General features: G+C 43.6%; 1 gene segment (V, D, J or C); it reads left to right on the top strand.

Annotated features, from left to right (window-relative positions):
* On the top strand, window positions 1–8838 carry LOC137355431 (Ig lambda-2 chain C region-like). The segment is given in 4 exon segments: window positions 1–153; window positions 3658–3960; window positions 6762–6836; window positions 7439–8838. Coding segments are annotated over 4 exon segments (576 nt in total).
* The last annotated feature ends 3010 nt before the right edge of the window (window positions 8839–11848 follow it).

Genomic DNA, 11848 nt, shown 5'->3' with positions numbered 1-11848 from the left:
ACACAGCAAACACAGTGCAGTTCATTTCCAGCACAGCCCAGTGAATGCTGGACCAGTGAGTCACCAGAATCGATCAGACCCCAAAAAACAGCCCAGGCACAAGGTAGAGAAACATGCTGCCACTCATTTTCCAGCTCTTGACCCATCTAACTGGTGAGTGCTTGTTAAATTCTCTCCACTTGTGCATCTCGCAAGCTCTGACTTTGTAAAGTGGTGAAACGTTGAGTGCAACTGGCAATGCTCCTGTCACTCAGTGCTGGGTCTGTCTGGGATTCCACGAGTTGCAGTTTGCTCATGATAAATCTACTGGCGTGAGGATTGTAGCTTTTCAGGCACAAAGAAGTGATTGCTGTCAGTAGACGCAGATAGAATTATCGATTCGAAAATAATCTGCTTCTCAGTAAACTATACTTGGTTTGAAATTTCAAGGTAGGTAAAGATATGCAGACACACACATACAGAGGACTTTTACAGTAAAATGCATGTATGTGTGTGTGTCTGCACAGATAACAGCAGGTAAACCTAAATTACAGAATGCCAGCAATGTTTGAGTGTGTTAACTCAGTATGTGCGCCTGTGGACTTGAGATCCCAGCTTTCGACTGACTGTTCTATCACACCCGATAGAAGCAACATTCGATATTTAGCACATTGAAAGAAAACTAATTGGGAAAAGCCTGCTGATTTCGATCAGGACTTTTTCACTGGATTGGACCAGATTGGACTGGACTGGACTGAGCTGGTCTGGACTGATTCACCCCAGTTTACTCCACCATGTATTCTTTGTTGTTTTAGTGATTGTTAATTCTCTGCACTCCCACTGCACTGATACAGCATATGTTTTGTGAACTGATGAATGTAAAATAATTGTTATATAAATTTGTTTCTTATCTGCATATCAATTTACACTTCTAGTATAGAGATTCGATCTCTTTGTATATACAGATAGTGGACATGGTTTATTTCTTTAAAACATTTCAAGTTCACATCTTAAAAATGGCACATTACTGTCAAGCATCTCTGCGTGCTGTGATCTTGATGTATCATCGAGGCCTGTATACACATGTCATTTATCACCCTAATATTTATTAATATAAAGCTCCTATGTAGTCACTTGTCAGGTAGGCTGCCTCCCAGAACCCTGGTGAGATCTCATGCAGTATGAGATGCTGCCCAGCTGGTTCTTGTACCATTTGAATTCTCCCCTCGTGGCTCAGTTCGAAATCATTTCCAATCGCCAATCCTTCTTGGATTTTTTGCAGTCCTTTCTCTTCTTTAAATTTCCATTGTACAACCAACATGAAACGGTCACAAATCCAATGCCGATGTGATTCTAAAAATTCCATCCCATCGGGAATGCCTGTTAGGAGTCATTTGAAATTAAAGGAAGCTTTGGATCTAAGTAGCACCTTATCACTGCCCTCGGAACTAATCTTAAAGTGCTTCACAGACAATGAAGTATTTTCAAATGCTATGACTATAATGCATAGCAAGATCCCACAGACAGTAGTGCTGTGAATGATCTATTACGGTGTAATTTTTAAGGTGCAATGTTTTTGCAACTAAAGCCCGTCCGCAGGATTATTCAGCAGGAGTTTGATCCTCCTTGGTAAATGTGAAAAGCAGGGTTAATGTTGGAGTGATGAACATTCATTAAATAATGAGCCTGGACTTGGGATAATTAATGCTGCTTCCTTGTTGCCAGGAGTTTTCTCCCAAGCGGTTGTAATTCAGCCTAAACCGTCGAATTCCATCAGCCACGGTCGAGAAGCCAGCTTCGAATGCCGAATGGAGGGAGCCGCCATGAATAAATTTAACATTCAGTGGTATCGTCAGTACCCAAAAATGGCCCCTGAACTGATGTTGACCACATCTTACCGAAAGACTAAGCCCGACTATGAGGAAGGATTTGGGGAGCGTTACCAATCCTCCATAACTTTAAAAAATCATACATGCCAACTGAGTATTCAGCGGGTCACCAAGGCAGACTCGGGCATGTATTTCTGTGCTGCTGTGTCTCACAGTGGTACTGGCACTCAGCTCTATCATACAAGAACCTCCACACCTTTCCCAGCATGAATCGTCACTTGGAGTGATTTACAAACTGACCTTGCATGGGACAGGATAACATTCGCCGGCTGTAGTTTTACTCCTGGTAGCTTCAGTGCTAATCCAGTATAACTCCAGTTGGAATATAGTGCCTTCTTGGTCTCAGATTCCAACAAGAAACACACTGAAATCTACATAACAGCAAATGCTGCACTCCCAACAAATTCATTGTACGTGAAACACATGTGAGAGACATTACAATCTATCTTTTTAATATAATGGGAACTGTTGTTGATTATCCCCATGATCGCAGGGTGGGGGCAAATCAGTCTAATAAAAATCAGTGCAATTTCTTTCCTGATTTCTAGAGGGACCATTATTCCACACATAACTTGTTGCAATGTTCATTATGACTAGAGAACATTGGCGAAGCAATGAGAGTGATTCTGATTTGCTGGCCGTTGAGCTCTGAATTCTTCCTGAGGGAAATTATTTTTCTTTTTGGTTTTGTTGTAGAGTTTGGAGTTCGCAGGTGGTGCCTTTAATTAGCCAGTAGTTTGCAGAGTTTCCTGACCTGGAGTGCTAATTATACATGCCATTCATCCACACTTAGACCCCTCAGTGATGAATACAGTTAGCGTTTCTGAGATAAGAAAGATTTACTGAATACTTAACGAATATAAATAAGTAGCCTTCCATGTCTTAAGGACATACCAAACTGCCTTACAGCTAACAGATTACTTTTGAAGTGCAGTCTCCATTTAGTAGGCAAACGTAACAGCCACATTGCACACAGCAAGATCCCACAAAGAGCAAATAAATGAATGACCAGATAATCTCTTCATTTTTTGGTAGTGTTGATTCAGTGAGTCAAATTGGTCAGGACACTGAGTGCAGCAGAGTTCTCCATCAAAAATAATGCCATGGGATCTTTTGCATCCACCTGAACAGGCACCCGCGGCCTTGGTTTAACATCTTATCCGAAAGATAGCACCTCCGACAGTGCAGCACCTCCCTCAGTACTGCAATGAAGTGTCAGCCTGGATTCTCTGCTCAAGTCCTGGAGTGGGACTTGAACCCACAGCCTACTGGCTACCAACTGAGGCAAGAATGGAAACTTTGACAATCTTCGTCAAGTGTAAATGTCAGGAGTTAATCGGATTTATTGTAGAGGCGACATGGTGCTATCTCATTTGTCCTTAAGCCATCAGGGAGTGAGTGCTGCATACTGTCATTATTATCCAGCTCTGTATCACTGTGGGTCTGAGGAGTCTTATATATTTGGTAGTGGAACTCAGCTCATAGTGTCAGGTAAGCAAGATTTTCAATATTTCATATTATCATTGCATGCCAATGTTTCCTTGTTTGAATTTTTAAAATCATCCCGATTTGATTAATGCACTTACCTGCTCATTTTAAATATTTAATAGTCCTGTTGAGCCAAATGAATTATTTGAGCGATTTTCTACATTGATCACTTTATATTTGTAACGATGAATTCAAAGAATTCCTGATTTTTAATTTAATTCTGAGCACTGTGAAAGTGCGGGTAGCTTTGTCATTAATCTGTATTGTTGTTATTCCTCCCTGCCATTCCTTTCTCAAAAAGAGGGACAGCCACGTGTTTCCTCTCCAAAGTTGTTCATGTTTGAACCCTTGGAGAAGGAGCTGGCAACTAGCAACACAGCTACACTGGTCTGCCTGGCGATGGGTTTTAACCCAGAACCAATTCGAGTGACCTGGAAGGTGAACGACAACAGGCGATCGGAGGCGGTCACAAGTCAACCGGCTCCTGCACAGGGAGAAGGGACATTTAGCACGGTCAGCTCATTGACTGTCACGGCGGAGGAATGGAACAGTGAGGCCAGCTTCACGTGCATTCTGCAGCATGAGAGCGGAGATATGAAAAGAGGTATGAAAATAGATATGAAAATAGGTGGCCTCAAAAGTGGTGAGCAGTCCCCTTCCTTCCCAATTACCAATTTACGTAAAATTACATAGAATATATAGCACAGAAACAGGCCTAACCACATCTGGAATACTGTGTACAGTTTTGATCTCCACATTTAAGAAAGGATACACTTGCATTGGAGGCGGTAAAGTGAAGGTTCACTAAATTGGTCCCTGGGATGACAGGGCTATCTTATGATGAGAGACTGAGTAAATTGGGCCTATACTCTCTGGAGTTTAGAAGAATGAGAGGCAATGTTATGAAATTGTCTCTAATGCAAGAGGATTTGAGTACAGGAGCAAGGATGTCTTACTGCAGTTATGCAGGGCCTTGGTGAGACCACACCTGGAGTATTGTGTGCAGTTTTGGTCTCCTTATCTGAGGAAGGCTATTCTTGCCATGGAGGGAGTGCAAAGAAGATTTACTAGGCTGATTCATGGGATGGCAGGATTGATGCATGAGGAGAGATTGGGTCGACTAAGCCTATATTCACTAGAGTTTAGAAGAATGCAAGGGGATCTCATAGAACCCTATAAAATTCTAATAGGACTAGACAGGCTAGATGCAGGGAGGATGTTCCCGATGGCTGGGGAATCCAGAACCAGGGGTCACAGTCTCAGGATACGGGGTATGCCATTTAGAACCGAGATGAGAAATTTCTTCACTTGGAGGGTGGTGAACCTGTGGAATTCTCTACCGCAGAAGGAAGTGGAGGCCAAGTCATTTAATATATTCAAGAAGGAGATGCGTATATTTCTTAATGCCAAAGGGATCAAGGGATATGGGGAGAAAGTGGGTACAGGGTACTGAATTAGACCATCAGCCATGATCTTTTTTCAATGGCGGAGCAGGCCCGAAGGGTCAAATGGCCTACTCCGGCTTCTATTTTCTATGTCTATGTCTAAAATGTATAAGCTTCTGAAGGGGATGGATAGGGTAGACACTGGGAGGTTGTTTCCCCTGGCTGGGGAATCTAAAACACGGGGGCACGGTCTCAGGACAAGGGGCCAATTATTTAGGACTGAAATGAGAAGAAATTACTTCACTCAAAGGGTTGTGAATCTTTGGAATTCTTTAGATTAGATTAGAATTTTTTAGAACATTACAGCGCAGTACAGGCCCTTCGGCCCTCGATGTTGCGCCGACCTGTGAAACCATCTGACCTACACTATTCCATTTTCATCCATATGTCTATCCAATGACCACTTAAATGCCCTTAAAGTTGGCGAGTCTACTACTGTTGCAGGGAGGGCGTTCCACGCCCCTACTACTCTCTGAGTAAAGAAACTACCTCTGACATCTGTCCTATATCTATCACCCCTCAACTTAAAGCTATGTCCCCTCGTGTTTGCCATCACCATCCGAGGAAAAAGACTCTCACTATCCACCCTATCTAACCCTCTGATTATCTTATATGTCTCTATTAAGTCACCTCTCCTCCTCCTTCTCTCCAACGAAAACAACCTCAAGTCCCTCAGCCTTTCCTTGTAAGACCTTCCCTCCATACCAGGCAGCCTCCTAGTAAATCTCCTCTGCACCCTTTCCATAGCTTCCACGTCCTTCCTATAATGCGGTGACCAGAACTGCACGCAATACTCCAGGTAATTCTCTACCCCAAAGGGTTGTGGATGCTCCATCGTTGAATATATTTAAGGCTCGGATAGATTTTTGGTGTCTCAGGGAATCAAGGAATATGGCGAGCAAGAGGGAAAGTGGAGTTGAAGCCTAAAATTAGCCATGATCGTATTGAATAAGAGCAGGCTTGATGGGCCAAATGGTCTACTCTTGCTCCTATTTCTAATGTTCTTGTTCTTATCAGTGTTAATGCTCCACTCGAGCCTCCTCCCATCCTTCCTCATCTATTAGCATAACCCTCAATCCCCTGCTTCCTCATAAACTCATCTAGCTTCCACTTAAATGTATCTATACTATTTGCGTCAATCAATCCCTCTGGTAGTGAGTTCCACATTCTCATCACTCTCTTGTAGCTCTTTGTGCTGTTTAGGGTATGAATGATGCCCCGCCTCAGTGTTGTGGTGACCAGAACTGAAGCCAGTGCTCCAGGTGCAGCCTGTCCAGAGCTCTGAAAGACTCCAGCAACGGAGGGTTTCAACTCAATTGCTTTGACAACACAACCAGTTTGCTGTTCTGCTGCCTCACACTGTTTAGACATGGGAAGTGATTTGTCAACTCACACGCCATCAACTTTTTGCATGGAACATAGGAACAGGAGGAGGCCCTCGAGCCTGTTCCCTGTTCAGTGAGTTTTAAAAAATTCTTTCATGGGATGTGGGCATCACTGGCAAAGCCAGCATTTGTTGCCCATCCCTAATTGCCCTTGACAACTGAGTGGTTTGCTAGGCCATTTCAGAGGGCAGTTAAGAGTCAACCACATTGATATGGGTCTGGAGTCACATGTAGGCCAGACCAGGTAAGGACAGCAGATTTCCTTCCCTAAAGGACGTTAGTGAACCAGATGGGTTTTTACAACAATTGACGATAGTTTCATGGCACCATTACTGAGGCTAGCTTTCAATTCCAACTTTTTTTGGATGAATGAATTGAAGTTAAATTCCACCAACATTAGCCTGGGCTGATCTAGAACCTAACTCCATATATGACAATATCTACATCTAGGAGATGTACAAAATATATATTTGAATATAGACTGATTCAGCCATTTGTTCTTTGTGCAGCAGACTCTGTAAAAAGGAATGGAATATTTCTTTAATCATTGCTCCATTTTACAAAACCCTTCACAGATTTGAAGAAGTGCAAATATCCGAGTTCCGTATCTGTTGGAACAGCAGGAAGCAGCATGCTGGGCTCTCCTTCAGGTAAAGGAGCTTTTGTTTTATTTTAAGGTTTATTTCTCTAAATAAACAGCTCAAATCAACAACAATTTGCATTTATATAGTGCCTTTAATTAAGTAAAATGTTTCCAGATGCTTCATGGGAGTGTAATCGGAGGAAAATTGACACCGAGCCAAATAAGGAAACACAAAAGCTTGGTCAAAGAGATCGGTTTTAAGGAGCCTCTTAATGGAGATGAAGAGGTGGAAAGGTTTAGGGAGGAAATTCCAGAGCTTAGGGCCCAGGTGGCTGAAGGTACGACTGCTATTGGTGGGGTGAAGGAAGTTAGGGATGCACAAGATCTCAGAGAGTTGGAGAGCTGGAGAGTTGATTAATCTTCTATACTCAAAGAATTACAAGCTCAGTCTATGCAAACTGACCTCATAAATTAACCCTTTTAGCAGATATTCGGGCATGGCATAACGAAGGGCGTGGTGAAGATAACCAAGGTTCTGTTGTAGATCGGTTCCAGCTGTGGACTCTAGTTTTCTGTAAGACATGGGCTTTGCCTTACATCTTCTTGCTTTGGAAGGCGTTTGCAGTCCACTGCTGAGTGTCTCATTTCTATTTCATTCTCTTTCCACAGCCCATACTTTCCATGGATTAAAGGTGGCAGCTTTCTCGTACCTGAGCATCACCTTGTTCAGTCTGATGTATGGCATTGTTGTGTCAGGGGTCATCTGTAAGAGACGGTTCTGCCAGAAACCTGGGATGGATGGCAGTGCAGTTCCCGCCATTTCCTGATGGCACTTTGTGTCAGCACCGAGCCTCGCTGATCAGTCTCTCGCTGGGCTCTCCTCCACTTGCGACTGAAGTGAAACTTAAATCATGTTGCCTGATGTCCAATCATTAAGAATTCTTAGTGCTTGCATCTTTTTCCACCAAACAGCCATGCTTAAAAATGCTCGCTATCTATGTTAAATTGGGGTAATTTTTTTACAGGTGGGCAAATCCAAATGGAGCTAGATGAACGGCCCCCAAGACTAGGGTTGCCAACTCTAGTTGGACTTAATCCTGGAGGTTTTGTCACATGACATCCAGTCTCTAACTGCCCTGTCCCGTCCCCCCCCCCCCATCCCCGACACGCTTGCTATTGGTCACCTGACACATACATCCTTCCAGCGCACCACGCTCTCCACCATTGGAAGGCAAACAGACTCTTAATTATCTGATTGGATGATACTGAACTGTCAGTCAAATTGCCTTTTTATCCCATCTCCAATATTTTTACAAATAACAAATGCTCAAAGAAAATGCAAAAACCCCCCCCCCCCACAATTTTATTTAACGTCTTTGAGTTTTCCCCCGCATTGCTTGCAGCAATATCCTGGAGATTAATCGTTAATTCCTGGAAACTCCAGGGCAATCCTGGAGAGTTGGCAAACCACCCCCCCCCCCCCCCCCACCGGTTCACAGAGACAGACAGAGAGGGGAAGGAGTGACTGAAAACGTGGTCATAAAGTTGGGTTTATAAAGGTGCCTGAGAGAGGAGCAGGAGAATCCGAAAGATGGGAAGCAGGAGATTGGAAACGTGGGAGAAGAGAGTGCGAACGAGGGAGAGTGAGAGAGAGAGAGGGTTGGGCAGCAGACTGAAACCTGGAGTCATTGGGAGTGGCATTGGAGAGCTTGGTATACACAGGAAACCGAGAGCACGCCAGGAGTGGAGTGAGGACACGCCCTAGCGTGAGCTGCAGTAACAGCCTCCATAAAGACACGTGTTTAGGTTAACACCCTCCTTCCAGACCCCCAAACATCACCTACATTTCTAGTCATTGGACATCAGCTTATACAGTACAACAGTCAATATATATTATGGAGAATAAAATTCTCAATCCAGTCCTCATTATCTGACAGAATTCCACAGGCTTGGTATTTTTGTTGACTCATTCTAGAAGTTATAGTCTTTTCAAACATTGTTGATTCATGATACGTTGGCTTGAGGAACTGTTTGTCATAAATGTGCTATGTTGCAAATAAACATGTTGAAAAGCTGCTTATAGTTTTATTTATTAACTATTAAAGAAATAATTTGGATTTATATAGTGCCTTTCACAATCTCATGACGTCCCAAAGCACTATCAATGAAGTACTGTTTGAAGTGTAGTCACAGTTGTATTGTCAGGAGATGCAGCAGCCAAATTGCACACAGCAAGATCCCACAAACAGCAATGCGATAGTGACCAGATGGACTGTTTTGGTGATGGTGGCGGCGGAGTAGGTTTGCCATGATATTTCTGCGATAACGTTAACATTGTTGTCCGTTCCGCCTGTTAATGGAGCAGTTGTTTATGGATCTTTCTGCAGCCTTATTCCACTGCTTCTTTGCTTGAAGACGCAGTCTCAGCAGCCGGGTATCTTGTGCAAGAAACATCTGCAGAATGGAACTGGATGGATTTGGGTGATCCGATTGTGACGGTAGATGTTTTTTTGTGAGTCTGCCCAGAAATGGCCGGAGTGGGAGTGCAGAAAAAACGCCTTCAGCTGCCAAGGTCCTAAGGTCTGGAATTCCATCCCTAAGCCTCCCCACCTCTCTACCTCTCTCTCCTTCTCTAAGACCCCCTTAAAACCTAAGTTTGACCAAGCTTTTGGTCACCTGTCCTAATATCTCCTAATTTGGCTCTATGTCAAATTTTGCTTTGTAACAGTCTTGTGAAGTGCCTTGGGATGTTTCATTATGTTATGGGCGCTATATAAATGCCAGTTGTACTGGTAGTGATCCTACTGGCCTTCTGAGTTCCAGTGAAACACTGATTTTTTAAAACAAATCTTTCATTTGGACACCCTACTCTATGCAATTGATCAGTCTGCGATTGATTACTGAATGTAAAAAATGGAACAGTAACCTCCAACACAAATCAGGATGAATAGTGTCCAGTGTTGCCATGGCAGGAAAATGTTGGGCTTATTGAAGGTTGCATGTGGGTAAGGACACAATGGAATGCATCCCCTTTCCAGTTTTCTACCCTCAACTGCCCCAGTCCCACTATGAAGAGTGGTAGATCCCAGCCACTGTCTCTTACAATGCAGAGTGGGCTAGGAACCCCGTGCGGTCTCCAGTGAGATACACCATGTCTGAGGGTTGTCGTTAGTTCCATGGCTCACTCCCCACTCCCGACACGTGCAAAGATCATGGGGTTCGGTTCATGGGCGGCTTTGGTACCTCGTCAGGAAACTTCCTTTGTGCTGCGAGTGTAGGACAAAGTCTGAACTGGAACCTGCGCAACAGAACAAAGGATCAAATTACTGCAACAGGTTACACAGAATTACATAGAATCTACAGCACAGAAACAGGCCATTCAGCCCAACTGGTTTGTGCCGGTCCTTATGCTCCACATGAGTTTTCTCCCCTCCCAACTTCATCTCACTCTATAAGCATCACCTTCTATTCCCTTCTCCCTCATGAGCTTATCTAGTTTGCTCTTAGATGCCTCTATGCTGTGTGCCTCAACTACTTATGTTAGCAAGTTCCACAGTCTCAACACTCTGAATAAGCAGTTTCTCCTGAATTCCCTGTTGGATTTATTATATTTATTGCCTCTAGATCTGGACTCCCCCGCCTCCCCCAACAAGTGGAAACATTTTCTCTATGTCTAGCCTATCAAACCCTTTCAAGATCTTCAGGACCTCTATAAGATCACCCCTTAGCCTTCTCTTTTCTGGAGAAAGGAGGCACAACCTATTCAATCTTTCCTGATAGATTTATTGTGCCAGTCACTTCCTTAACCAGATTGCGTGATGTGTTTTTGATAAAAAATTAAAGTGATCAAATTATTAACGTCCACATCAATTTAAATCTGAATAAAAATGAAAATAGTGCTGACCATTGCCAGCCTGCAGATCAACAGCAATTAATTAGACTTGATTTTCTGAACAGATAAGGTTTCATCTATCAAATAAATTGACAGTTGCATTTATCTACAGCATTACACAACTGTGACAGGTTTGCTTTCCCCACTCTTGCGCTCTCTCTCTGATGCTTGGAGTTTATCTGTGTGCTGTGTTTAAACCACCAAACACACAGATCTCAGCTGCAGATATGCGATTGTTTCTTAGGTATGTAAGATGGAAAGACAAAGAAACCGTTGCTCTGTGTTAAACTCACCACAACACCAGAATAGCTCTAACCACACTGTAGAGTCTGGACCTGCCAGTGGTGTGCTGAATCTAGTGCTTTCTGTGCTTTGTACTCACACACCCCTTGGGACTGAGATGGCGCCAGATTTCAATCACACCTTCAATGACAATTAAAGTTTATTAAAGTCCCTGTAATGCAGCAAAAAGTCACAGTTCGAAGTCGGACCAGGACCGGAGTAAGAAGGAAATCAGGGAAGGTTGGCTTGATGGTGCAATCTGAAGAGGGGAGGCTATTAATGAGGGAGATGTCATGATGACAAGTCATTTAGGAACAGAATTCTGCCAACTCCTGACAGGCTGTAGAGCGGACAGGCTCTACCAGTTTAGCTTGTAATTGCCGAGCTTCTCAAAGCTTTGTTAGATTGATAAACTAACCATAGAAACTTTAAGGCACAGAAAGAGGCCACTTGGCCCATCATGTCTGCCGGCCAAGAAACAATCCACCTATTCTAAACCCACCTTTCAGCATTTGGTCCGTAGCCCTGCAGATTACGGCACTTGAGGTGCATTTCCAGAGTCCTTTTGAATGAGTTGAGGGTTTCTGCCTCAACAATCCTTTCAGGCAGTGAGTTCCAGTTCCCCACCACCCTCTGGGTGAAAAAGTTTTTCCTCATCTCCCCTCTAATTTTCTACCAGTCACTTTAAATCTATGCCCCCTAGTCAGTGACCTCTCTCCTCGACCCTTCACCTCCACTCTATCCAGGCCCTTCAAAATTTTGTACATTTCAATCAGATCTCCCCTCGGCCTTCTCTGTTCCAAGAACAACCCCAGCCTATCCAATCTTTCCTGATAGCTGCATTTTTCCAGTCCTGGCAACATCCTCGTAAATCTCCTCTGTATCCTCTCTCATGCAATTGCATC

Source organism: Heterodontus francisci, chromosome 42, assembly GCF_036365525.1.
Source record: "Heterodontus francisci isolate sHetFra1 chromosome 42, sHetFra1.hap1, whole genome shotgun sequence".
NCBI classification, from domain to species: Eukaryota; Metazoa; Chordata; class Chondrichthyes; order Heterodontiformes; family Heterodontidae; genus Heterodontus; species Heterodontus francisci.
Note: the sequence above shows the minus strand (reverse complement) of the source record. Positions and strands in the feature narration are given on the sequence as shown.